The 26,652-nt window shown below is 36.1% G+C and overlaps 1 protein-coding gene across 3 annotated transcripts in view; it reads right to left on the bottom strand.

The window, feature by feature from the left end:
- The window catches only part of LOC129237090 (midnolin homolog), a 90,410-nt gene that overhangs the window by 1,214 nt on the left and 62,544 nt on the right, over window positions 1-26,652 (bottom strand). For all 3 annotated transcript variants that reach the window (XM_054871506.1, XM_054871505.1, XM_054871507.1), the window contains exon 4: window positions 492-2,453. In XM_054871506.1, coding sequence (XP_054727481.1) covers window positions 492-2,453 — 1,962 coding nt within the window. The remainder of the gene's footprint in view (window positions 1-491; window positions 2,454-26,652) is intronic.

Raw genomic sequence — 26,652 nt, 5'->3', positions numbered from 1 at the left:
TATGTAAGCATGCGTCTATTTGTTGTTGTTGTTGTGGCAGCATAAACATTCCCCATACTTACATACGGGGAATGCTGCTGGAGTGACAGTCCTTGGCCGGATATAAATCGGGTCGTTTCGGTAACGTAGAACCGACTGTCGTAGAACCGACTGTCGTGGAAACGTTCGTCTATTTGTTGTTGTTGTTGTTGTAACAGCATAAACATTCCCCATACTTACATACGGGGAATGCTGCTGAAGTAACAGTCCTCGGCCGGGTATAAATCCGGGTCGTTCCGGTTACGCAGAACCGACTGTCGTGGGAACGTTCGTCTGATTGTTCGTCTATTTGTCGTTGTTTATGGTGTTTGAGCAGCCTAAACATTCCCCATGCATGCACGGGGAATGCCGCTGGAGTGCCAGTCCTTGACCGGTTATAAGTCCACGTCGTTCCGGTTAAGTGTGTGTAGCACCGACTGCCCTGGGAATGATGCGTCTATTTGTTTACTCACCTGCTTGCTGCGTATTCCATGCACAGCCGTGCCATTGGTGCTTGAACCACCACCTGCCGAAGACGTTGCGGAAGGCGCCTCGAAACTTATGCGTGCGCCGCGGCTGTACTGTGGTGTGGCACTCAACAAATCGTTCAAAATATGTATGACCGTAGAAATATCGCGCTTTGGGCGTCCAAAACGATCTTGCAGCGCTGGGTTGAGCGTGCCTGAAAAGGTGCCCGAGTAGATGCCCTTGCCGTGGTTCTTCATGGACTCAATAACTGCGCCCGAATTATTTTTGCGTGGCGTTTCTTCGCCGGCTGTTAAATCTATTTTGTTTGTAAATACATCCTTCGAGAGCTTACGTAACGTCTGCGTTAGATTGCGTGACGCCTCGGCTAGTGTACGTGTATCTGAGACAGCAACGCCTGTATCATTTAATTCGTTGCTGCTCCCGCAAGCGTTGGGTGCTGTTGCAGGCAATCTTGCTGGGCCAGCTGGTGTTGCGGACGCTGCCGCCAATGGTCGAGCCAATGATCGAGCGTTGTTGGAAGTGTCAGTTGGAGCTTCGCCTTCAGAGCCGATTCCGCTGTCATAACACCTTTGCGCCGCCAAGCGAATGGGTCGGGCCAAAGCGTTGGAACTGGGCCTTGGCCGCAAAATCGGTGCAAGCTGCAGCTGCTGTTGCTGCTGCTGCTGGTGATAGTGATGATGATGGTGGTGATGGTGGTGGCTACGATGTCTCGAGCGCGTGATGGGGTTGTTAGCAGTTTTGTGCAATGAAGCGGCTACAGGCGTGCTGCTGCCGCTACAGCCACTACCACTGGAAACCGACATAATTTTTGGCAGCGGTGAACTGCTGCGTTGAAATTGTGGTGCAGTGACACTGCCATTCTCTGTAATCATTGCCTCTGAACGTGAAGGAACCATACTACCTACTTCTGTGCTTTCTATACAAGCAGCTTTAACGGTCGAATCACCATGGAGACGTGTGCAAAGACACGAGGTAAGTTTGGCGGCGATAGGATCTTGACATGCTGTTTCTGCGGCGACGACCTGGGAGGTACTGCTGGAATTTTCGCTGCTGCTAGCGCTGCCGTTTTTCGAGATGGGAATGCTCTTTAAGGCGGCTGTTTTAATGGGACTGGAGACGAGGTTTGACAGCGATTTGATTGGCGACTGTTCCAGTAAAGGAGGAACGCCTTCTGCCGTCGTGGAAGCACTTGAGTTCTGGAATCCGGCGGTCGTTGATGCAACCGAGTTGGCCGATATTGAAGTGCCAGCATTGCTCACAGTATTAGCAGCGCCCTGGCGCAATTGTTGTGTGGGATGCGAAGTCAAACGTGTCGGCTGTGACAACGCGATACTCTTAACCAAATTGTGTATGTTTTCATAGTCACGCTTGGTCAGCAACGAGCTGAGGTTCGAGCTTTTCAAAGTGCTACTACTGCCGGCAGATTTTGTAGCCGCGTGAGAGGTCAAAGTAGTATTGGTAGTGTTGAGAGTATTATTCCCAATCGATTGCGATGTTGAGCCCACTGGCATGCGTCCGGCAGGTAAAGTGTTTCCGGTGCAGTTGCGCATTTGATTTTGGATGTTGGATGCCGCTGCTGGACCATCACCAGAGGATGTAGCAGCGCTTGCGGCTTCGATTGTTGTCGTCTGATGGTGGTGATGGTGGTGGTGGTGATGATGGTGATGGTGTGTAGGGCTTGCCGCCACAGCTGACCGATTATTGCGCTGGCTAGAACGCGCACGCAACGCTGCGGAGCCACTTGAGCAAGTACCACCACTGTTAGTATTAATTGAGTTACTTATATTTGATGGATTCACGGTGCTTAGTTGCAATTGAATCAACATCATATGATCACCAAGACGCATGCTCAGATTTAATGGTGTTTTGCCGCTGAGAAAATCGTTCACTTGAGAATCGTTAAGAGACTCCAGAGCTTGCATTACGGTATTCTCCGGACGTTGAGCCTGCAAGAGAAAAACGAGAGAATTGAGAATAATTCATAATCCAAATCCAAATGCAAATGCAAATTAATGAGTAAACAAGTCTGTGTTTATGTGTGTGTGTATGTGGCGGTAGCTGCGTGTGAAGAAAATAAATCCTAAAAGAAATGCATTCGTAAACAGCCGGTGGTCACACGCAGTGAACTGACAGAAATGATGACAACTGAAGGTAGGTATGCAGCAGCCTTTACAGCGCGTGCCGGGCGGCGTTCGTTCCCGATTCACACATCCGACTAGTGGCAATAAAACGACAGATAAAAAAAGATATGCAAGTCTTCGTGTTATATAACGGGTAAAGCAACAACAGCAGACAATGCGAAAAATTATTACATATGTACATACATACATACGTGCGTGTGTAGGCTGTGTAGTTGGCACTTTTAATTAAAGTGACGGCGCATGAATGATCGTTGCTTGAGGAGAAAAATAGCAGCAAGGAGCGAGACGACAGGCGACGGTGGCGTAGGTGGGTCAATGTCAGTGTCATAAGTAAATAAAGCGAAAACACACACACACATATATACAACGTAAACATATACATATGCAAAAAAGGAAAGCTATTGCGTCGCCACCAAATGATTTCATTCTTGATTGCATGGGCTGTCTCTGCCTGCATTACAATGCCTAGCGCCGCGGCTGCCACACCTCTGCTCTACCTTATGCCGCCGTCCGAACTTTCGCGCCCGCTGCTAGCCATATTGATTGTTGTACATATCTACTTGTGTAGTAGCGTTTATAAAGAAAAACAAATAAATTGCATTGCAATGGCTAAATGAATTGCGGCGACTGTGTGGGCGTGGGCGTGCATAAATGGGGCGCATGAATTGCGTGTAAAAAATTCAATGACAGCAAGTACACACACACACACACAAGCAAATATTTTGGTATATATAGCATTTAAGTAGGCACAAATGTGGATATTCATATACATGTAATATTTTAAACGCTATGAGATGCGATTAATATTACTTAGTTGACACTTGCAGTCATCAATGAGGAGCTGAGATTGATATTACAATTACGTTGGACAGGCTGACAACATTTTGTTCTATTTATTTATTTATTTTGTTTTATATCTTTATGTTTTTATTAAAGCATAGTGCATTCCACAACAAAAACCTTGTAACTCGAAGCTCCAAATAATGTACAAAATTTAATTTTTTTTTAATTTTGTACAATAAAGCGCAAGTTGGTGGACGCTCAAAGATTGCGTTGATTTCAGACATTTTTTTTTTTTTGCATACAATGTTAAGAATTTTCTTTCATACAAAGACATATTCAGAACTCATAAATTTTCCTAAAGAAAATGCATAACATCGCAGCGAAAATATATTGTCAAAAATCAACGAGAATTTTAAGCAACTTGACACTTGCACTTTCTTAGACATAATATGCAATGGGCTATAAAACTGCATACCCAGAGTTTTTCTAGAAATTCTGTCTCTCTTCCTTACTGTATTTCTATATAAATTCTGGAAAAGTTGGACATTTTTATGTATTTTTATTTATATATTTTTTGTTGTATTTATTTATTTTTTTTTTTAATTATTCGATTTTTCTAAATTTGGTACAGTTTGGAGTTATATGATTTAAATTTCATAAAAAAAAAATAAATAAAAAAACCTAGTAAAATTTGCTAGTTCGTCGCGCTTCTATTACTTTGAACACAGGTGTAAGTATTACTGGTGGACACAAAATACCTGTTAGATCGAAGTGTCAGCCATTGCGCACATATGGTACAGATACAAGTATTTGCCCGTGTCTGAAAATGCTACTATTAACAGAAAAAACCAATTTTCGAACTACAAGTTCTCTGCTTCTATGGTAGTTACCGAAAACATTTCTAGCGTAGTGGTAAGCGAACTTATACAGACGCCGTCTAGAAGAGAAGAGAATCTTCTGGAGCAGAGGCATGATGAGCTTCGAGACCGCTTAACTAACGACAAGCAAATATCAACACGAGATGCCTGTATAATGTCACGTCTCTGTTAGAGCTTGTCACCGGAATGGCCTGGATTTATAACCGGCGAAGGACCGCCACTTCAGCAGCCAATTATAATGCAGTGCAAACATTTTTGCTCGAGTATGTATTGGAAGCGGTCGCGGGAGCAGATTACGCCGAGAAGGCAATAGCAGCAGCGCTGTTAACCGAGCATTGTTCGATAGGAATTCATCTGTTGAGACTCGCCATCCTTCGCAATCTCTATATTGTAAATAGTTGAAGCTCGGTAAAAAAGGCGATAGGTAATAAAATCATTTCAGCATATTTTTTTCTCAATCACACACACATGTATGTAGCTCATATTCAAATAGGTACTTAGATATTGACCAAGTTTGATACCAGCACCATTTACGGGATACATCTTCTTTCCCTTAATTTACATTTGCCTACCTTTCTCTCACTGTCTTTCTAATTTTTCATTAAATTTTGTCAATATTTTTTTATTTTTTATTTGGATTGCGATTTAAGTCAAATATGCGCCGTTTTGTTCGATGACGAGTTCCCAACGAGATGCCAACTTCATAATGCCCCTCTTATATATAGAAGCTCGCTTCCCTATTGTCAAAAAACTCGGAGAGCCAATTTTCACAGGACTCTCTTGTGGACAACTTCCGACTACCAAGCTCGTTCGCCATGGACAGAAATAGGTGGTAATCACTTGGTGCGAGATCCGGACTAATCGGTGGATGCAAAAGAACCTCCCATCCGAGGTCCCGGAGCTTCTGGCGCGTCACCAAAGATGTGTGTGGCCTGGCGTTGTCCTGATGGAAGACAATTCGGCCTCTGTTGAACAAAGATGGCCTCTTCTGCATGAGTGCTGCATTCAAGCGGTCCAGTTGTTGGCAGTACAGGTCCGAATTGAGCGTTTGGCCATAGGGGAGCAGCTCATAGTGGATGATTCCCTGCTAATCTCACCAAACACACAGAAGAACCTTCCTGGCCGTCAATCCAGACTTGGCCACCGTCTGGGCAGCTTCACCGCTTTTCGACCACGACCGTTTGCGCTTCATGTTGTCGTGGGTCACACTTTTCATCGCCAGTCACCATCCGCTTCAAAAACTGGTCGATTTTGTTGCGATTCAGAAGCGATTCGCATGCATCCATACGGGCAAAAATGTTTTTTTGCGTCAAGTCGTGTGGCACCCATACATCGAGCTTCTTTTTGAACCCAAGCTTCTTCAAAAGGTTTATAACGGGTTGATGGCTCATGCCCAGCTCTTGGCCGATGCTACGGCTGCTACTATGCCGGTCTCTTTCGATCAATTCAGCGATTTTATCGCAATATTTGACCACAGGCCTTCCGGACCGTGGCGCATCTTCGATCACCTCTGCACCAGAACGAAAACGTTGAAACCATCGTTGTGCGGTGGAAATGGAAACTGTATCGGGTCCGTAAACTGCACAAATTTTATTGGCAGCATGAGATGCATTTTTGCCTTTATCGTAGTAGTACTGTAAAATATGCCGTATTTTCTCTTTATTTTGCTCCATGTTTGCGACGCTATAACTCACGAACGACTAAAAGCAAACAACAATTAATCAAACACGTGTTAGCACGTGAAAAGAGCTTTCCAAAAAGCTCTAGCGTGAACCGATGCGACGAATACAACTAGAAATACGCGCTTGCAAAGACATGCTTGCGGAAATACCGCAAGACTTTTTTGACAACCTTATATGTTTTTTTATTATAACATTTTTTTTTTTAATTTTAATATTTTTTGTTATTTTTTTTAATTTTTATATTTTTTTTTTATTTTTTATAATCTTTGTTATTTTTTTATATATTTTTTATTTTTAGATTGTTTTTATTATTTTATATATTCTTTTTTTTTAATTTTTTATTTTTTTTTTTGTTTTATTAATTTTTTTTTTAATTTGTTGTTTTTTTTTACAATTTTTTTATGTTATTTTTTTTGTTTGTTTTAAATTTTTATGTAATTCGTTTTTGTTTTTTTTTTCAATTTTTAAAATTTGTTTGTTTATTTATTTCCAATTTTTTTCTTTAATTTTTTTAATTTTTTCCTAATTTTTTTTCTAATTTATTTTTTGGAATTTTTTTATTTTTTGTTTTTTCTTTTTATTTTTTTCCAACTTTTTTTTGTAATTTTTGATTTATTTTTTTATGTACTTATTTTTTTAATTTTTATTTATGTTTATTATTTATTTTATTTATTAATTTGTTTTTATTATTTCTTTATTTATTTAAAAAAAATTTTTTTTATTAATATTTTTTTAATTTTAACAAATAACATTAATTTTTTATTTGTTTCAAATTTTTATGTAGCTAGTTGTTTTTTTGTTTATATGATTTTTTTCCAATTTTTTTTATTTTTATGTTTTTATTTAATTACCTTTTTTTAAATTTTTTTTATCAACGATAAGTCTATTATAGATGAAAGGATACTAATAACATGTCGCAAGGCTCCGAGGTTATTTAACTAGTTATTTCGAGAGGTTGAGACCGAAAGATAAGGTGTGTTCAACGAGGACATTTAAAAATATATAGTCACGTACTAATGTTTCTTCCAACCAAGAACTCCATTTACTTTTTTTCCCCTCTTTGTATTACTTCGCTAGTGTCAGCTTTTTCATTACTGTAACAACTCCACTCTCTTTGTTTTTATCCACCAATTTTGTATTGCAGTTTAAAGCTCTTATTGCTGTTACTTTTAATATAGAAAGACTATGACTTATAGTTTTATTACTTTATTTCAGCAAAAAAGTTTGTTACTTTATTGAAGCAAAAAACTGAATGAAAATTTAGCCGCAATAGCATTAAGTTCAGCTGGGACTCTATTTCAATGCTTGTCTTACCATTACTTTCGATCGTCGTGCAATAAGTTTTTTAGTTAAGGTGCATTTAGAGATTATAAATCGAAATCCAACTCCAAACTCGATTTGGTAATTATATGAGTTATGGCTTTTCTATCAACTTGTGCTCACAGTATTAAGTGGCTTTGGCTTTTTATTATTATTATTATTTATAGGAGATATATACAATATAACCCTAACTTAATTAGCACACTGGCTACTAGGGCCTTCAGTGCTTGGCTGTTTATATTTTTACAGCATTCGCAATATAAACGCTAAATTTATAAAAATACAGAATGGAAAAAAAATCTCAACATCGTAGGCAAAACAAAATTCTCAAAAATCAACGCGATTTTTGAGTGATTTGAAATTTACATTTGATTGCTTTAAAATTCGGAATTCAGAGCACGTATGTAGGTTCAAATCTCCCTAAAACACCATTTGTGGAACAACAACAAGACGCACTCCACTTAATTGTGTGACCACAAGTGTGCTTGTGTTTTATCCGTCGGCGTACAATCGGTATAAACAGGAGTTTCTATCCAGCACTACAATATTAGAGTCGTAATTCCCCCTGTAGATCTGTTAAACACAATCGAATAATAATAATAAGTAATATCTTGAAGTAGTAGTCCAGATCCAAAGCAAACTAATCGAATCAATTCGTAGATATGTAAGGCGAGGCGATGGTATCGAAGAGCGATCAAAGGTATACCAGTTACAGCCGGTTTGCAATAATACATAAATAACACGTGTTTTATTGATAAGCGAAAATTTGTAATTATTTGTAAACGATTTTCAATTTAATTACATGACTGCAATTAGTTAAGCGAAAATTTTTGTTGGACTGTAAACTTGTAAGTACGAATGTGTGGGGATGTATGCCTGCGAGTAATAGAAAACTATTGTAATTTAATGCATGCATACATACGTACATACATATATAGCTCAGCTTTCACGCTTGTTATCTTTACGAGTAACGAGTGGATGGAGGCATTGCACACACACACACACACGCACATATGCACGAGTATGTACTTTTGTAAGCACATAAAAGTTGCATGGCGCTAAGCTTTTATTTTTCCCTCGTGTTTGCTTGCGTTACGTTCCACGCTTTTTACGCCGCTTATTTATAGCAGTTTACATATGTAGGTATGCTTGTGCTTATATACATATACATGTGCATGTATGTGTGCATGTATTTGTGCATTTTGTTTAAATATCTCTGTTGCTTATTCAGTTTGTAACTGATGACGCAACTGGTTTCGTTTTGTTGTCAATTTCAACGCTTTTGTTTCGTTTTGGATCTTCGATGCGACCGGGTCGTACAAATTTGTAAATATGTACATACACACCTACATTGACACATAAGCAGCAGGTATGTGTATATGTATGTGAAAACGAATTGAAATCGAAAATGCGTGCGCGTCATCGTCGGCGACAGCCGACTGGCATAGGCTGACCTTGGTACACTTTTTTGTAAATATTGACCAAAAAAAAAATTAAAATTATAATAAAACTGGAAAATAAATTTAACATAAATAAATGAATTCAGCGCAAAACCCAAACCAACTTTCTTCTGACATTGATTGGCCGGCTCGACTCGGCTAGCTGGTCGGTCAGTCGCCCTTCTGCCCCTTGCGCCAAAAGCTAAATCGTTTGCGGTTTACTCACAATACAGCGCGCACGCATGCGTGCTTGAAGCAAGCGCTTGCTGGTACGATAACGACTACGAATTCAAACACAAATATATGCACATTTTTTTGGATACTTATGTAGTTACTCGAATCTTTCGAAAACTTGCGACTAGGCAAAAACTTGTGGCCAGCGACATACGCTTAGCAACAGTGGCGTTGGTGGTGAACCAACTACTGATTACCTATGTACATTGTGTGTGTGTATGTGCATGTGTATTTTGCGTTTCTTTTTCAAAGATAATATTTAGCTAGCGCAAAATGGATGAAGTTTTTCCCACCATTTTATTGCCACATAAATTCGCGAAATGAGACTTGTGCGAAGCTAATTTGCGTTTCACATTTGTGAATAGTTAGACAGGCTTCAATTTTATTTGTACAGTGCTTCCTTGATAGGCACGAGTTTTCGTCATAGCGAATCTGTATGAATTGCGTCATAAAATATTATTTTCTGTATTTTGAATCACAACTCAACTGTGATTTTCTATGAATTTCTTTCCTTTGCTCGTTTTAGAGTGCTCGTCTATAGAGTGGGTATTTCGAAAGACTTTGAGACTTTCAGAAAATGCTGAAATACTAAGCCAATTTTAAAAATTGCCCTGAATATAAAATATAAATATAAAGTGAAGCAATCGTTAATTTGGTATAAAATTATGCTTCATACTACAACAACAGCAACTTATTTTGATTTCCAAATTTAATAAAAAATAATAATAAATCAAGAAAACATTTATAAATTAAAAAATATTAATTATATATATACATATAAAAAATATTAATTAAAAACAAAAAAAAAAAAAAAATAAGAAAAAAAAATATAAGACATAAATTAAAAAACGTATAGTAAATTAAAAAAAAATAAACCTATATTAAAACAAAAATCAAAAAATAAAAATATATATATTAAAAACAAAAAAATATAAATTTAAAAAAATATATATATTATTAAAATTTAAGAAAATAATAAATATTAAAAAAATATCATAAATTAAAAAAATTATAAAATAAAAAAATTATAAATATTCAAAAATATCATAAATTAAAAAAATCATAAATTGAAAAAAAATTCACAAAATACAAAAATATCATAAAACAACAAAAAAAAACATATTTTACCTTAAGAACAAAAATCATTAATTGAAATAAAAAATATGAATCAAAAACAAGTTCACAAAATAAAAAAATAAACAAAGAAAAAAAACAAAAATAAAATAACAGAATATATAAATTAAAAAACAAATCATAAAATAAAAAATATCAAAAACTCGTAAATTAAAAAAAAATCATACATAAAATAAAAAATATTCATGAATTTAAAAAAAATCATAAATAAAAAAAAATATATATATATATATATTAAAAATAAAATCACAAATTAGGAAAATAAAATCGTAACTAAAAAAAATCGAAACTAAAAAAATTCATAAATTAAAAAATCATCGTAAATTAAAAGAAAACAAAATCATAAAAAAAATTAAATTAAAAAGTATTTTATTTGAAAAAAAAACATAAAATAAAAAATATAAAAAACTCGTTAACTATATTAAAAAAACATAAACTTGAAAAAACATAATTAAAAAATATTCATGAATTTAAAAATAAAGTCATAAATTAAAAAATAAAATCATAAACTAAAAAAAAAACGCGTAAATTAAAAAAATTTCGTAAATAAAAAAAAAATATTGTAAATTAAAAACTCAAATTCATAAAACAAAAAAAAAATCAAATTAAAAAATATTTGTAATAAGAAAAATTCATAAATCAAAAAAAAAATTATAAACTAAAAAAAATATCATATAATAAAAAATATCATTATAAATATCGTAAACTAAACAACGTCATAAATTAAAAAAAAAATCCTATAAAAAATATAAGACCTAATATATATTTAATACATACATTTAAAGCAATCATAAATAAAAAAAAATTAAATTAATAAAAGTTTGAATTAAAAAAATATATATAAATTACAGCAAAAACATGAAAGAAAAACATTTATTAAAAAATTCATTAATTAAAAAAAAAAATAAACAATTCGTGCATCCATTTTTCTTCCACTTTCTTCTAATTCTCTAAAGACAATAGTTTCGCAACTTTATATTTATGGGAAGAAAAAAATATATACATGTACATCAAGGTGGCGCAAAATGAATCACCCTATCGGAAGACTATAATTTCTGCAAATGGCGTCGTACGTCAATTATATTTGATATTTATGAACCTGGCATCTGCAGAAAAGAAACAGACAATCAATGGAGCGTGAAAAGGTTGAAATAAAGATTTCTATCATTCAAAATCCATTGGTTTTTGATTTAGGAAGAGTTGTTAAAAAAAAAAAGTGGATGATTAATTTTGCGCCACTTTGTACTTGAGGTATAATAAGAGCTACGCAAATAAGGAGCACAACTAAAATAATTACCATTAAAAATGAACTCGCTGAGGCATTATTTTGCATTAGAGGGTTAACAAAATTTTTTATTAAAACTATGAAGTTTGAATTTTGTATACGAATTAAAAGTAAAACAAGTAAACCGGCGTACTTACCGGAAAGCCACTGTAGCTTCTAATTTGCAAAGAGTTTTGCCTAAACTTTGTGTTTTTGTTTCGTGGGTAAGCCAGCCACTACTAGCTGACGTAATGATTTACTGGTGTACATAAATATGTAAAATTTTCCAATTGAATGCAGCCATTTGCATAAGTCTGTACTTTGTACGCATGTACATATGTCTGTATGCACTTATAGATGTATGTACATATGTATGCAGATCTGTTTGAATATGTACTTTTGTGCGTACCCATTTTCTGGCGTAAAATCTCTTGCTCTATTCGATTTATAAATGTACAAAACGAAACGAAAATTCATATGCACAGATATATATACATATAAGTACATACATACGCACAATGTACAGATTCATACAATTTATTTGAAATTTTCATATGCACACATACATACATACACACAAATGGCTACTTTTAATTTTCACCATTTTTCATCGCACTTTACACGAACAAACGAAATGAAAGCAAAAGTACAGCATTTATTACCATTTGTAGTGCATGTACGGACGGACGAGCGTGTATGCGTGTACACATACTGAATTACTTTCATTTTTTATAATGACTGCTGCTGAACCGTCCTGATGGAAGAAATAAATTATTTCAGTCAAAGCAGCGCTAAGAGAGCATTTTTTTCATCTTTGATGTTGCATTTGCAAAGAGTCTGAGAAGAACTCAGAAATCTTCTTGTATACAGAGGTGGTTACAATAAAAGTAGAGCGACATTTTGCAAGGCTTAGACTATTTACAGTAGGTACTTTGTAATAAACGTGCTCTGGGTGCCGGGTCACATAGACATAGTAGACAACTGCAAAGCAGATGAACTAGCGAAATTGGGTACGACATTACCGATCTAACCAGACAAAGTGAACATACCTATACCTTTAGCAACTTGCAAGATGCTTATAATCAAACACACTATCAGAGCTGCCAACAGGCTATGGACTCAGTCCCTGACCTGTACAACAAGTGACTGACGTGGCCAGAATGGAACACAAACCGCACAAACCGACTGTTGAAACTGATCAGGAAGAACATGAGAAATCTTCTAGGAGTCCTAACAGGGCATTGACTGATTGGCAGGCATGACAGTGGATTGGGTGCACCCTATAATGACTATTGCAGAAGCTGTAACGACATTGAAGAAGAAGATACTATAGAACACTTTCTATGCGGGTGCATGGCTTTGGATAGAAGAAGGTTCAATATTTTAGGAAAAAGTTCCTTGAATAATTTGGCAGAAGTAGCCAATATAAAAATTTACAAGCCTTGTTAGATATGTATATTAAAGTCACAGGTTGGTTCAATGAGGACAATGTAGAGTGAGGAGAGGGAACAGCCTTGGTGGTATCACAATGGGCCTACAGCAGGCCTAGGTGTGCCAACTGACAACCACTATACCTACCTAACTTGACTATTTAATTACATTTTGTTTGTAAAAATATAGGTTATACTAGAAGAAAAACCACGCAACTCTGAGTTTGACACTTTGAATAAAATTACAAAGATAAAAAACTACAACTTTTCATCAATCAGAAATCCGTTATTTTCTCGGTAGATGGCTGCAGTGATCGATATCTCGTAAAGTATCGATCAAACAATTTCATTATAAAAATAATCATCATCATCGTTTATCAAACAATTTCAAGTTTATGCTCGTTGCAGCCCGCTTATTTTTGTTTTGTGATTTGATTAGATTGGCCGGTTTTCCATAACGCCAAGTAAACCCTCCGATGCGCTTCCACGGTTGTTCCTTTGATGTGGCCACACGTGAATTGATTTTGCGAGCCTGCAGCTCGTTTCCATGCCTTGGCTGCTTGCTGTTGTTGCTGTTGCTGTAGCAGCTTACTAAACCCTGTCAGAGATTACCTAAAGGAAGGCCCAGGAAACTTGCAGTTTCGGCAGGTTGGTCCAGAGGGAGAGGAATATTAGATGAGTGGGTTTGATGGAGCATGTGAAAAGGCGGTTAGTATCGTGCGGGGTGTCTTCACATGCTGGACATAGTTGGGTGTGTCGGAGTCAATTCTAGTAAGGCGAGCTGTCTATATCATGCCATCTAGTAGCGTGGAGTGACTGACTGTGTCGAAAGGCTGCTTGCTGTCTCTTGTTGTCTCTTCTACCACTTGACAGACTCACTTGAATCTTCGAAAAATTATACTCAAATGTCTTAGCCATCCATATAGCAGACTTTAGCTGTTGTTGTTGTTGTAGCAGCATAAACATTCCCCATACTTACATACGGGGAATGCTGCTGGAGTGACAGTCCTTGGCCGGATATAAATCGGGGTCATTTCGGTAGCATAGAACCGACTGTCGTGGAAACGCAGACTTTAGCTCTTTACGACTCCTTTACAAGCATAACCTGCAAAACATATATGTACATGCATATGTATGTATGCGTGTACATGCCTTATATGGCAATTAAGCTTTCAAATTTCAGAAAATTGACTATCTTCTACACGCTTACGTGCAAAAACGCCACGAAATTAAAGGGTAATCAAGAAAATGCCAACACCTTTGCGCCCATCAATTCTAGCGATTAATCGGGGAGTTAAGGCGTGCGCGTGCTGCTAAGTTATTCTCTGTTATTCTTTTATGCCAGCGAGCGATTACATATTTAGTACAAGGAGTGCTAGCACTTCGATATCTACACACACACACACACACACACCAAATAATTCCTTTTAATTGCACTTCTATACATTCCAACTGCTAAATAGTATCGATTGTCTAGGCGCCACCGGCTAAGAGCTTATCAGCACAGATGCACCGGCTTGGGGCGAGATATAGTATGTACATACATATCTATATAAACTATGTAAGTGTGTGTGTGTGTAATACTGACTACCCCAAAGCAATAGCAACAACAACAAACTGCCAGCAATTACTATACGCCACCATCTTATAAAGCGCGCGCGCTTTAATGATATTTGGGCATTTATTTGTCGTAGTTATTGTTGTTGCTATACATTTATTGTTATCGCGTTGGCATTGAAGATTTTTTAGCGTCGACGTCTGACTTTCCATGTGCTTGCGAGCGTGGCGGTGTGGCTTGCGTGTGTGTTGTGCTTTTGATTTTCCCCACCAAGCGGTCACCAGTCGGTGCCGGTGTCGGTGTGGCGTGACGGCCGTTCATCCGTTCATACGTTTGTATTCGGTTAAATTTTGTTTGCCATTTGTTGTATTTGAGCTGCGCTGCACTGCGTTGTCTTTGTTTCGAATTTGTCTCCGCGTTCGCCCCGCGACCGAACTGACTTGACTGACTGATTGGTTGGTTTGTTGGTTGGTTGGCTGCCAGCCTTTGTTTGTGGTTATTTGCAAAATTTGTTTGTGTTTGTTGTGTTAATTTTAGCCATTGTGGTTGTTGCTAAGATTTTGCAATAAAAGTATCACATCTTCGTCATTGTGATGATTGTCGTTGTTGTTGTTCTTGTGGCGTTGTTTTAGCCAATTGTTTCCTTCACATTTTGCGCTCGCACTTTTTAAAGGTCTGGGTTAATTAATCATTTTCATTTCGCTTCGAGTGATATTTTGGAGTAATTATTAATATTTTATTTTGTCTCTTTAAGTTTTATGTATGCGTGTGTGTGGTGTTCTGACATTATGCATACAAATACAAGCTCGCATGTAAGTGTAGCAATCACTTTTGTTTTGACGCACTGACGCTACTGATGACCACTCTTCGTCATTATCTTAATTTACTTTTATTTTCTCTGCATTCCATTTCATTTTTTAATAAGCTTATTGACACAGTGACCCAATAAAATTCAAATGTGCATGCATATTATACGCTTCATTTACAACTTGCTGCTGCTGACGGTATACATCACCATATGTGGTTGCAGTAGTAAACAAGCGACCAATGTGTCCGCGTCCCCCTGTCGCTCAGTCATCCACCCAACAAGCAATGTATGCATGTATGTATGTATGTAGGTATGTGTATATGTATTTCACAAACTTGATTCCAAAGGCGTGTCGAGTATTAATAGTTTCCAATTTGATTACATTTCAAATAGCTTGTAATGTGATATTCAGCTTTATTTTAATAGGCGTGTCATTGTAGCGAATTTATAGCCTCAGTCTCAGTGGTAAGTGAAATTACCAATCCCAGATTGGATATCGAAAATCTCGTACTAAATACCCTTTACCACGAAAATAGTGTACTAATATTCACAAATATGCTAATATCTGCATCGGGCTTCTGAAATCCCGCAAATCTCATGTAAATGATGAATATCATTAACCATGAAAAGACTTGATACAATAAATATATCGGCATCGCGATTCCGCAATTATCGATTTCTCATGCAAAGGCTGAATAGCTTTAACCACGAAAATATCATAATATGTATACCCTATGATCAGAAAGTACCGGGGATGTTTAAGGGGTTAGGTGGGTTTGAAAATTTCAAAAAATCGAACTTTTTTTGTCTCATTAAAGAGTACAGTATGTTTAAAATACTCTCCTAAAATTTTAAGTCGATCCGAGTAAAATTCTAAGAGATAGACCCTTCAGAAGTTCCGCCCAATAGGCCACGTCAGTTAAGCGCTTCGCAGGTATACGTGTTTATCTCAAAACTCCATTTTTTAAGTCGGTGGACACGATATCTCGAAAAGTTATGAATCGATTTAGTTCAAATTTTGTATAAATCTTTGAAATAACATTATCTAGTTATTGAACGAAGGATTTTTTTTTTAATTACAACTATTTTTTTTGAGCCAATGTATAATATGTCGAAAATTTCACTAAAAAATGTGTTTTTGGTTCAAAGCCTGCCAAAAATTCAAATTTTGATTTTTTTTCCTTCGTACAACAACTAGATTTATCCATGTACTAACGAAATCCGTTTGGTTTTTTGGTTTTAGATGAACCAATAATGAGTTATGCTGTCCACGGCAAGAGCATTTTTTTTTGAGACGTCAAGGAAGATGAGGTACCAACGGCTGAGTTTTCGAAATTTTTAAATAAAAATATCACAAAATTCTGTTTGTATATGTATCTTAGATATAGTGAATTGTTTAAATAAAATATATGATTTTATATACTAAAACAAAAATAGTCAAAATCTTCTTTTTTTCAACCTCTGAAACACACCTAACCCCTTAAATAAACCAAAACAAAGTTAAATTTCAGCCCAATTTATTTTATCTCCTTCAAAATATGACCCGTCTGAAGCAACAAACATGTGCCAATGTTTAACCCAGTCCTCCAGTGCTGCACCCCTGGTAGGCTGACAAAGGGATGACCTTTAGCTCCTTCGTCGCTTTCTCTTTGATCTCGTCTATCGACGGAAATCTCCTTCCACGGAGTGGTAACTTCAACTTGGGGAAACAAAAAGAAGTCGGGTGAATACGGTGCTGGCACGATGGTATTTACTTGGTATTTGGCCAAATAATCCAGCACAATTTGCGTTCGGTGCGATGGCGCTTTATCATCATGCGAAGTCGAAGAATTGTTTGCCCACATTTTCGACCGTTTGCGACGTACAGCATCTCTTAAACGCTTCAAAACGGATAAATAATATTCTTTATTGCCTGTCTGGCCCGATAGAAGGTACTCACAGTGCACTACGCCTTGGCAATCGAAGAAAACATTCAACACCACCTTCCCGGTACTTTTTGATCCTAGCGTACTTGTAAACTTGTGGCTATTGGATTTCGATATCCCGAAATTCTCGATTTCTCATGCAATATAGCTGAATAGCCTTAAATATGAAAGTATTGTATTGTAAAATAGTGAAGTTGTATACAATACTTTGCTATCGGTATCCCGTAAGTCGGGATTTGTGACTCGATATTTACCTGCTTAATCATTTTTTTTCCTTGAGCATTAAAATATCGTAATTTAGTCCAAGATAACATGTTTTATCGGGAATTTCGGGATCCCGAAATTCAGGATTTCTCATACAAAATCCGAACAACCTTAGTTACGGAAATCTCGCAAAATAGTACAAGTATGCATGTTGCAATCGGTATCCCGGAAGTCGGGATAAGTGATCCACAATTTACATATACAATTTTTTTTGGTGCTTAACCCGAAATTTCGAAATTGCGGAAACTCATCTAACTAGCAGTCACATTATGCAGATAAAATACTTTTCGAAAATAACGTTTTAAGAAGTTTTATTTTCAGAAACTAAATTTTTTGGAGGTTTGCACGTCGACCTCATGGTCGTCTTTGGGGCCCTCTATTCATCACAGTACTTCCTCCAGACCCAGTTCTCTTATTAAACTTAAGAGAAGCTGGGTTAGACTGAGCGCATGTGCCTTTCTTTCGGCTGCAAATGGCCGAGATGTCTCGACCTTTTCCGCGCTACAGCGGTGCATTCAAAGAGAGAGGCACAAAGAACGTCAAGAGTGAATCGACCATATCCCAATCATATAAAGATAACTACGCAGTCTGCATTCACAGTTTATCCTTGGAGGGAGTTATGAGATTTTTAAACCTCTTTTGGTTGTACCTCCCCACAGTAAGGATTTCGCCTGGTGATAACAAGGAAGGTTGTGGCCTCGCTCGCCAATGCGTCCGCTACGTCGTTCCCAGTTATACCTCTATGTCCTGGAACCGAAATTAGCCAGATGCGATTGTGCGGACCTAACAAATTCAAGTTCTCGATACACTCAAGGACCAGTGACAACCTTATCTCACAGGATGACAAAGTGCAAAAAAACGTTTGGCATTAAAGAGTTCAAATGTCACCTGCAGCAAAATATGTTTTCTCTAAAACTTAAGAATCCCGAATTTACTTCTTCGGTTTGCCGTCGACACTGATTCTTGCGGAATGTTGACATTTTTGAAGAATGAAAAAACAAAAAAAAAAAATAACTCAAGCCATACCAATACCAATTTCATGCACTTTTCTTGATCACCACAAACAGCCGGACAGCTGAAGTCGCACTTGTTAATTTTCGATGACACCATCTTCAGGTTATACAAATTAATAAATTAATTAACTTGTTAGCTAAATGCAACAGTAAACACTGTGTCTGAGCCATCAGGTGCCGTCAGGTAGAAATAAACAAATAAGCAAAAAGAATGCAGCAGAAAAAGAAAATGTGTTAATAACGTGCTTTGGCTACCTGATTTTTGTCTCCTTTGTCTCTTTCTTGTTGGGTGTGGTGCTTATAGTGAGAACAAAAACAAAAGCAAAAACAACCTAACAAAAAAAGAAATTCGTAAGCTTTTGTGTGTGACAAATTCCCAAATGATGCAATCATTGTTGGTAGGCACAGCAAAAAAAATTCAAGTGGGTGCATTTTCGTGGTAGTTGTGGGGAAAAATATTATATATTTTAGAAAAATAGAAATACTTGATTATCTATTAAGTATTAGTATTTTTGATTAAGTATTTTTTTTATTTTCCAATTCATTGTACTAGTATGGACTGGCGCCAGTAAATATATATTAAAATAAAATCGCTAATATGAAAAAAACTAAAGCTGCCAAGAAATATTATCGTGTATTTCTAAACTCTTACTAAATTCATTCTAATGGCTAAATGGCCGGTTGTGTGACATACAAGAAAGAGGCAAGGCAGAACCCCAATTGCCAACCAAGCCTAAAAGCATAGAATTATAGAGCCCAAGTGTTATTTCTCAACGCAGTTCAGGTGTAGTTTCATGCTAAGACAAAACACCTTACAACTTTAAAGTCTTAACTTCTTACTGCCACTCGTACCTTGCTTCAGAGCGTCACAAACTCTAGCTCTGGTCTGTCGACCATTAAGCCTCTGTGATTCATTTCTAGCTGCATGCATTTTTATATTCTTACCTATTCTAGTTTATTTTAAGCGCTTAATTAAAGTGGCGAGCGTACGTATTTGAGCGGCTGTGTCTTGTCTTGTAAGCTCATCCCATTCTATCTGCAATTCCACTTTATATCTTTGTTATTCCACATAAAATTGATAATAAATGTATTTAGCGAACTTATTAAGAATTTTGCAGCATATTTTACTATTAGGACTATGAATAAGTTCCTTGCGGTTTTACAACAGATGGCGTAACTTGATTATTATTCCATCGATCCACATTTCCAAACATTCATTGGAGAGCTACTGTCGTAAGGCACAAACGTCAGTATAAGTTTTTTATTTGAAGCGTAAACAACAATATTTTTACCACACTTGAAAATGTCGAATTTCGTGCCAAATAATGTGTTTTTGCGGGGAATTCTTCTTCATTATTTTAATATGAAGAAAAAAGCAGCCGAAAGTCATCGTATCTTGGTGGAAGTTTATGGTGAGCATGCTCTAGCTGAGCGAACGTGCCAGAAGTGGTTTGCACGCTTTAAAAGTGGTGATTTTGGCTTGGAAGACGAAGAACGCGAGGGTGCGCCGCCAAAGTTCATGGATACCGAATTGGAGGAATTGCTCGATCAAGATCCGGCTCAAACGCAAGAAGAGGTTGCAAAAACTTTGGGAGTTGATCAATCAACCATTTCCAAACGTTTAAAAGCCATGGGAATGATCCGAAAGGTAGGCCATTGGGTGCCGTATGAATTGAAGCCAAGAGACGTTGAACGCCGTTTTATGGCATGCGAACAACTGCTTCAACGGCACAAAAGAAAGGGTTTTTTGCATCGAATTGTGACTGGCGATGAAAAGTGGGTCCATTACGACAATCCAAAACGTCGGGCAACGTATGGATACCCTGGCCATGCTTCAACATCGACGTCGGCGCAGAATATTCATGGCCTGAAGGTTATGCTGTGTATCTGGTGGGACCAGCTGGGTGTTGTGTATTATGAGCTACTGAAACCGAATGAAACGATTACGGGGGATGTCTACCGACGACAATTGATGCGTTTGAGCCGAGCACTGCGAGAAAAACGGCCGCAATACGCCGATAGACACGACAAAGTTATTTTGCAACATGACAATGCTCGGCCACATGTTGCACAAGTGGTCAAAACATACTTAGAAACGCTCAAATGGGATGTCCTACCCCACCCGCCGTATAGTCCAGACCTTGTGCCATCCGATTACTATCTCTTCCGATCGATGCAACATGGCCTGGCTGACCAGCACTTCCGTAATTACGATGAAGTCAAAAAATGGATCGATTCGTGGATTGCGGCAAAACCGACCGAATTTTTCACAAAGGGAATCCGTGAATTGCCAGAAAGATGGGAAAAAGTAGTAGCAAGCGATGGACAATACTTTGAATATTAAATTTGTAACCATTTTACGTCAATAAAGTTTCAAATTTCGAAAAAAAACCGCACGAACTTAACCATAGTCCTATTAAAGTTGCCCAAAGTCTTAGTAATATTCTAGAAAAATGGTTTTGAGACATCGCTAAATTAGTCTATGAGTGGCAATTTGTTCTGCCTGCAATACATCCACAACAAAGATAAAGAGAGTATTAAGAAGCACCGCATTTTGTAAAATTTTGACTAATTATTTGTTTATTTTTTTAATTTCAATTAATTTGTCGTAAAAATATAGTACAAAGACCATCCATATTAACCCAAGTTTCAAAGATTTATAAAAATACGACAAATTTTAAACTTTTTAATGAAAATTAAAATAAAAAGATTAGATTAGATTATTTAAGCGATTTGCACTTCGACCTCACGGTAGGTATTTTGTGCCCTCTACTCATTAGAAATACATTGGCGTCTAAAAAACAAACTTTGGTATGCAGTTTTATAGCTCATTAAATTTTAGTAATAAAGTGCAAGTTTGAAGTGGCTTAAAATTCTAGTTGTTTTTTAATAATTTTTTCCCCGAATCGACGGCATTTTTGATATGGAAGAAATGTGCAACACTGCCAGGAAAAAAATAATTATCCAAAATACGATAACTTTAAACCAATTCGAATTTTACATTCTACGAGTATTACGCCATGGGTCATATACCATAAAACTGTTTACCCAAAAATTTTCTGAAAATTGTGAATCAAGTGTGAAATTTTGATGAAATTAATCCTCCTCCTTAAGAAAAATTAAAATTACTTAAAAAAAGATTAAAATTAATAAAAAAAAAATTTAAAACTGAATTTAAAAAAATTAACTAAAAAAAATTTAATTACAAAAAATTAAAATTTAATTAAAAAACAAAAGTTATTTAAAAAAATAAAATTTGATAAAAAAAAATTTAATTACAATAAATTAATTTAAAAAAGCAAAATTAATTAAATTTAATTTAAAAAATCAAAATTATTAAAAAAATTTGTTAAAAAGTATTTGAATTAATTTAAAAAAATCATTTAAAAAAATTAAATTCATTAAACACAAATCAAAATTAAAAGAAAAAAGTATTAAATACAAGTTTAGTTTTAATTAATTAAAACAAAAAATAATTATTGTAAAAAAAAAAACAAATTAATTTAAAAAAATATAGTAAAACTTATCCACTATACTATACAGGGTTGGCCATATTAAACTGACCCATGTGATTATTAAAAAAATATGGAAAAAGAAACATTTTTTTGTGTTTCATTGTGAAAAACATTTAATTTAGTTCAAGGAGATTCGTTTACATCACTTTTTGAATATGATATCGCGCAAGTGGTCGCCCTTAGCTCGTATAGCGTAATGTGCCCGTTTTTCGGCGTTTTCCATAGCTTTGGCCAGCGTCTCGGCCGATATGGCGGCTATTTCCCGTCGGATATTGGCCTTAAGTGCGCCTAGTGTCTTTGGCTTGTTGACGTAAACCTTAGATTTCAAATTACAGTAAAAAGTTATAGGGTTACTCAATGGGTCAGTTTAATATGGCCAACCCTGTATTTATAAGAATTTTGTTATAGAAAGAAATGTGCTTTAATAAAAAGAAAGAAAATTAATTAAAAAAAAATCAAAACTAAAACTAATTAAGAAAAAAAAAATTTAGTAAAAAAGCAATATTAATTAAAAAAAATTAATTTAAAACACATACACCATATACAGGGTGGGCCAAATAAGACCTACTAATGTTGAGCACAAATAACTTTTTTATTTTTTGACGTATTTATTTTTCTCTTTTTGTAGGTTATAATTGAATTGTTGGAAATTTATTATGGAACCACCAACAACGACTACAATACGCTATTCGTTTTACACAATTAGCGCATTTCCATTTAAATGGTTATATCAACAAACAAAACTGTAGATTGTGGGGCTCTGAAAATCCTAGGGCAACACACCAACATCAGTTGCACCCATCTGCATGTACTGTTTGGAGCGGTGTTATGGCCACTAGAGTTATCGGTCCATATTTCTTCGAAAATGAGGATGAAACGCCGGAATCGATTTCAGGAGCTTCTTACAGAACATTGATTGAAAACTTTTTGCGGCCAATGGCGGAGCAGTATCCTAATTTGTGGTTTCAACAAGATGGAGCAACTGCGCATACTGCTAGGTCATAAATTAGTAGGTTTTATTTGGCCCACCCTGTATTTCAATTTCTCTCAAAGGTCCCTCCAAAAGCCTGCTCACTACTATCAATCAAAAAGTGCTTCCTTAAGGAAACATTTTAACACATTAACGAACAAATGCTATCCTGCGTAGTTTCGGTAGGTATCTACGGATGTGACGGGCATAGAAATTTATTATAGTTTGACGATTTAATTTTTACATCATTTCTGCTGGGGCTACGTTGTTGACAACATGAAATATAGCTAATAAAAGTTCTAACAATAAGCTTCCAAGTACCTCCGTACAATTAAAATTCAAAGTTATGCCAACATAAAAATTATAGTGATAGTGCAAAGAAATACAAAGAGCAAAGCAAAAAAAAAAAACACGTTATCAAAGCTGATTTTATTACTTCAAGATTATATACTTACACATACATACATATGCGCGCATGTGTATGTGTATAAGTATGAAAATAGCGCTTGCATAGCGCCATCAATCCAAATAAATGCCAACAAGAAAAACTACACCACAATTCAAGTAGTGAAATAACTAAAGACTCAAGGTGTGGTTTTTCGTTTATGTCATTAGAGAGCCGCCATACAATTGCGTACAAATGCCATATTACAAAAAAAGAAAAAAAAAACTGACAACATAACATACAAATAAATTCGAATATACATTTATAAGCACAGCGTAAACAATTCGCTTTGTGCAGGCGTGTGGGTGTTGTTGTTGGCGCGTACGAATATAATTTTTGTTTAGTGTGTAGTGTGTGTGCGTGTAGTTGCTGTTGTTGTTGCAGTAGTAGTTGAATTGCTGTTTGCTAATTTTTTGCAATACTACACAACTACAAATCAGTGTTTGTTTTTTATTCTTTAGTTGTTTTCAGCATTTTCGGCCAGTTTTCTTTGTTCAAAAAGTAAACTTCGTATTTGTTCGAAGATCAGTTCTCACACAGGCGAAAAGTATGTAGAAATATGTATTTTGTTAATTATAAACTGTTGAAAGAATATCGATTAGTCGGTTGTATGTACTCACCCGTTCGCTTTTATGTATGTATGGATGTATGTATGTAGGTAGTTTTTCAGTTGATCTTTTGTGCTTATTGCTTTTGGCGACTATTGATAAGGTGCAAAGTGACTTTGGGTTGTGTGTTAGTTTTTTGTGACAGTGCCATAAAAATCAAGACAAAGCAAGATAAATATAGGCATTGATTGTCGGCATTGCACCACGTGATTCGTGTGCACTAACGGATATCGTGAGGGGCAGTTGAATATGGAATTTGTAAAAACCCAAAACAAAAAAAAATATTCTTTTATGGACAAGAAAAATAAAAATTTGATTTCTGCTTTTTAGCGACATTATTTAATTACAATAATAAAAAACAACTTATTTTGATATACCACTTAGCATAGTGGCTTTATTAAAAATAATTAAAAATTAAGTTTTCGTACAAATTATTATCGGATAATGCTTGTGACTATCTCGGTTGATTTCGCATTATCACGTCCGACACGCATGATATGTAACACAGTTCTCTTAAGAGCCCTAATCTTTCTGAAATGTTCGCATAACCACAAACAAATTTGGCCAATTTAATAACTGCGAGCAAATTATAAACTCTTCAATAAATACCAGAGCATACAGAATAATCGAGGCAGTGGATTTCTAGTGGCCAATCGAAGCCGTCACACGAACGTCACAGTGACCGAAAGGGCCATTAAGGTGAGCGCAATGTGTGAGCGATGTCATTCTCATCAATTCCTTTGAAAAGGGTGAAACGATCTTGACTGCTTGATTGGCGCAATAGAAAAAAAACGATGTTTGAAACGATCTTGACTTCTTGATTGGGGCGATAGAAAAAAGAAAACGATGGGTAAAACGATAAGCGGCGCATATTTTACTAAGCTATTTGATGATTCATTCCGTTCGAAGCCAAAGCGAACGCATTCGGTGAAGAAAAAAGTTATCTGCTGCCAGACAATCTCCTTTACACAGCATATTGTCCGGACCTAACCCCCTGCAACTACTTCCTGTATCCAAATATGAAGAAATGACGATAAGAGATTATTTCCCGAATGACCTTTTCATTCAACACACGACCATTTTTTTGGGAGACCCCACAAATCGTATTATCTTTAGGGCTTCAAAAATATTGAGGAACGTAAGATGAAGTGTGTCGAATGAAAAAAAGAAAGAAAATATGTTGAAAAATGAAATGTTTTTTTTTGTTTGCCGAATAGTGTTCATTGCTTAAATTTTTAGAGAATTACTGAGCGACCTTCATTGACTTCATGACTTTTTTTGTTTTGATTTAGCAAACTCAGACTCGGTTAAGGGGGGAGCCTGCTTTAGAGGCGTCAAAAAATCGATTTGTTTCTTTTGCATAAATGTCTTCCCAAACTACCCAAGAATGTGTTCTCAAAATTTCAGAAGCAAATTCAAAATATTTTTGGAGTTACAGAAGAAATTGTGAGCAAGCGTCGAGCAGTTATACGAGCTGCCGGATCGCTCGTAGTGCGATTTCTCGGTTTTTTTATTTTCGCAAATTTTCTTAATTGGCGGGAAAGATAGGGAAAAAGTTAAACGTCCTATCGAAACGAGATAACATTGATTGTATTCGGAATTAAATTCTCTTCTAGTTGAGCCTAAAAACCTTCAGAAAGTTATGATTAACCCACTTTTTAAACAATCTAAAGTGAATTTGTTTTTCCAAAAAAAATTATTTTTTTTTTAATTAGCGAAAAATTGTTGAATTTCTCACTTTTTGTTTAATTTTCTTGGTTTAACTAGAAGCTATACTATACCAAAATAAAAACTTTTTGGGTTTTTGGTTTCAGATGAAAATTGCGACCAGCATCTCTCCCGCCGCACGACACATGCACACTCGAGGCGCCTCGGCAAAATGCTTGTACCAGGCATAATATGACATATATTTTAATGAAAAAAATTGAGAAGACTGTTGAAATATATAACAATAAAACCAGAAAGTTTCGTTTCTATCGAATATTTCTTTCCTTCCCAAAAGAATCCACGAAAAAATCGATTTTTAATGTTGCTGTTGTTACAGTACAAAACATTCCCCATATATGTATGTAAGGGGAATGCTGCTGGAGTGACAGTCCTTGACCCGATATATGTAAATTCGGATCGTTCTGGTAACGTAGAAGCGACTGTTGTGGGAACGAGCAAGAGGTGGTATTTAACATCAACTTCTCTCTGTAGCTCGTGAACTAATTTATTAAACGCCGAGGGTCTTAAGACAATTTTTGTGGATTTTACAGCTCAACAACTCATAATTGGAAGGGGAAATGCACTAAGGTGTAAACTGTTAATAGCTTCGGCACCACTTTTACATTGCCGTTCTAATTCGTTCCCATGATAGTCGGTTTTATGTTACGCGAACATGTATGGGGAATGTTTATGCTGCTACTACAACAACAACAACCATTCAAATTTATCGGGAGCTTGTATCCTATGCTTGCAAGGTATAAGGAGCAGACAGTTCTTGACTTAGAGGGGCAGCAAGCATGCCGTACACCCATCATAAATGGATAATCTTATAAGACTTTGGTACTTTATTGTGTATTTGTTGTATCAGTAATTATATTTTAATAAACCTACATACGCAAATCATTTGCCGGCATTTAATGGGACAGGTGAGCGATAAGAACGAACATCGTTACGTTTGTGCATTTATACAACCTTATATGTGCATGTGAGAGTGTGTGTATGTATGTATGCATGCATGGTTGAGTGT

Source organism: Anastrepha obliqua, chromosome 2 (genome assembly GCF_027943255.1).
Source record: "Anastrepha obliqua isolate idAnaObli1 chromosome 2, idAnaObli1_1.0, whole genome shotgun sequence".
Taxonomy (NCBI): domain Eukaryota; kingdom Metazoa; phylum Arthropoda; class Insecta; order Diptera; family Tephritidae; genus Anastrepha; species Anastrepha obliqua.
This window is presented reverse-complemented; position numbering and strand designations above follow the sequence as displayed.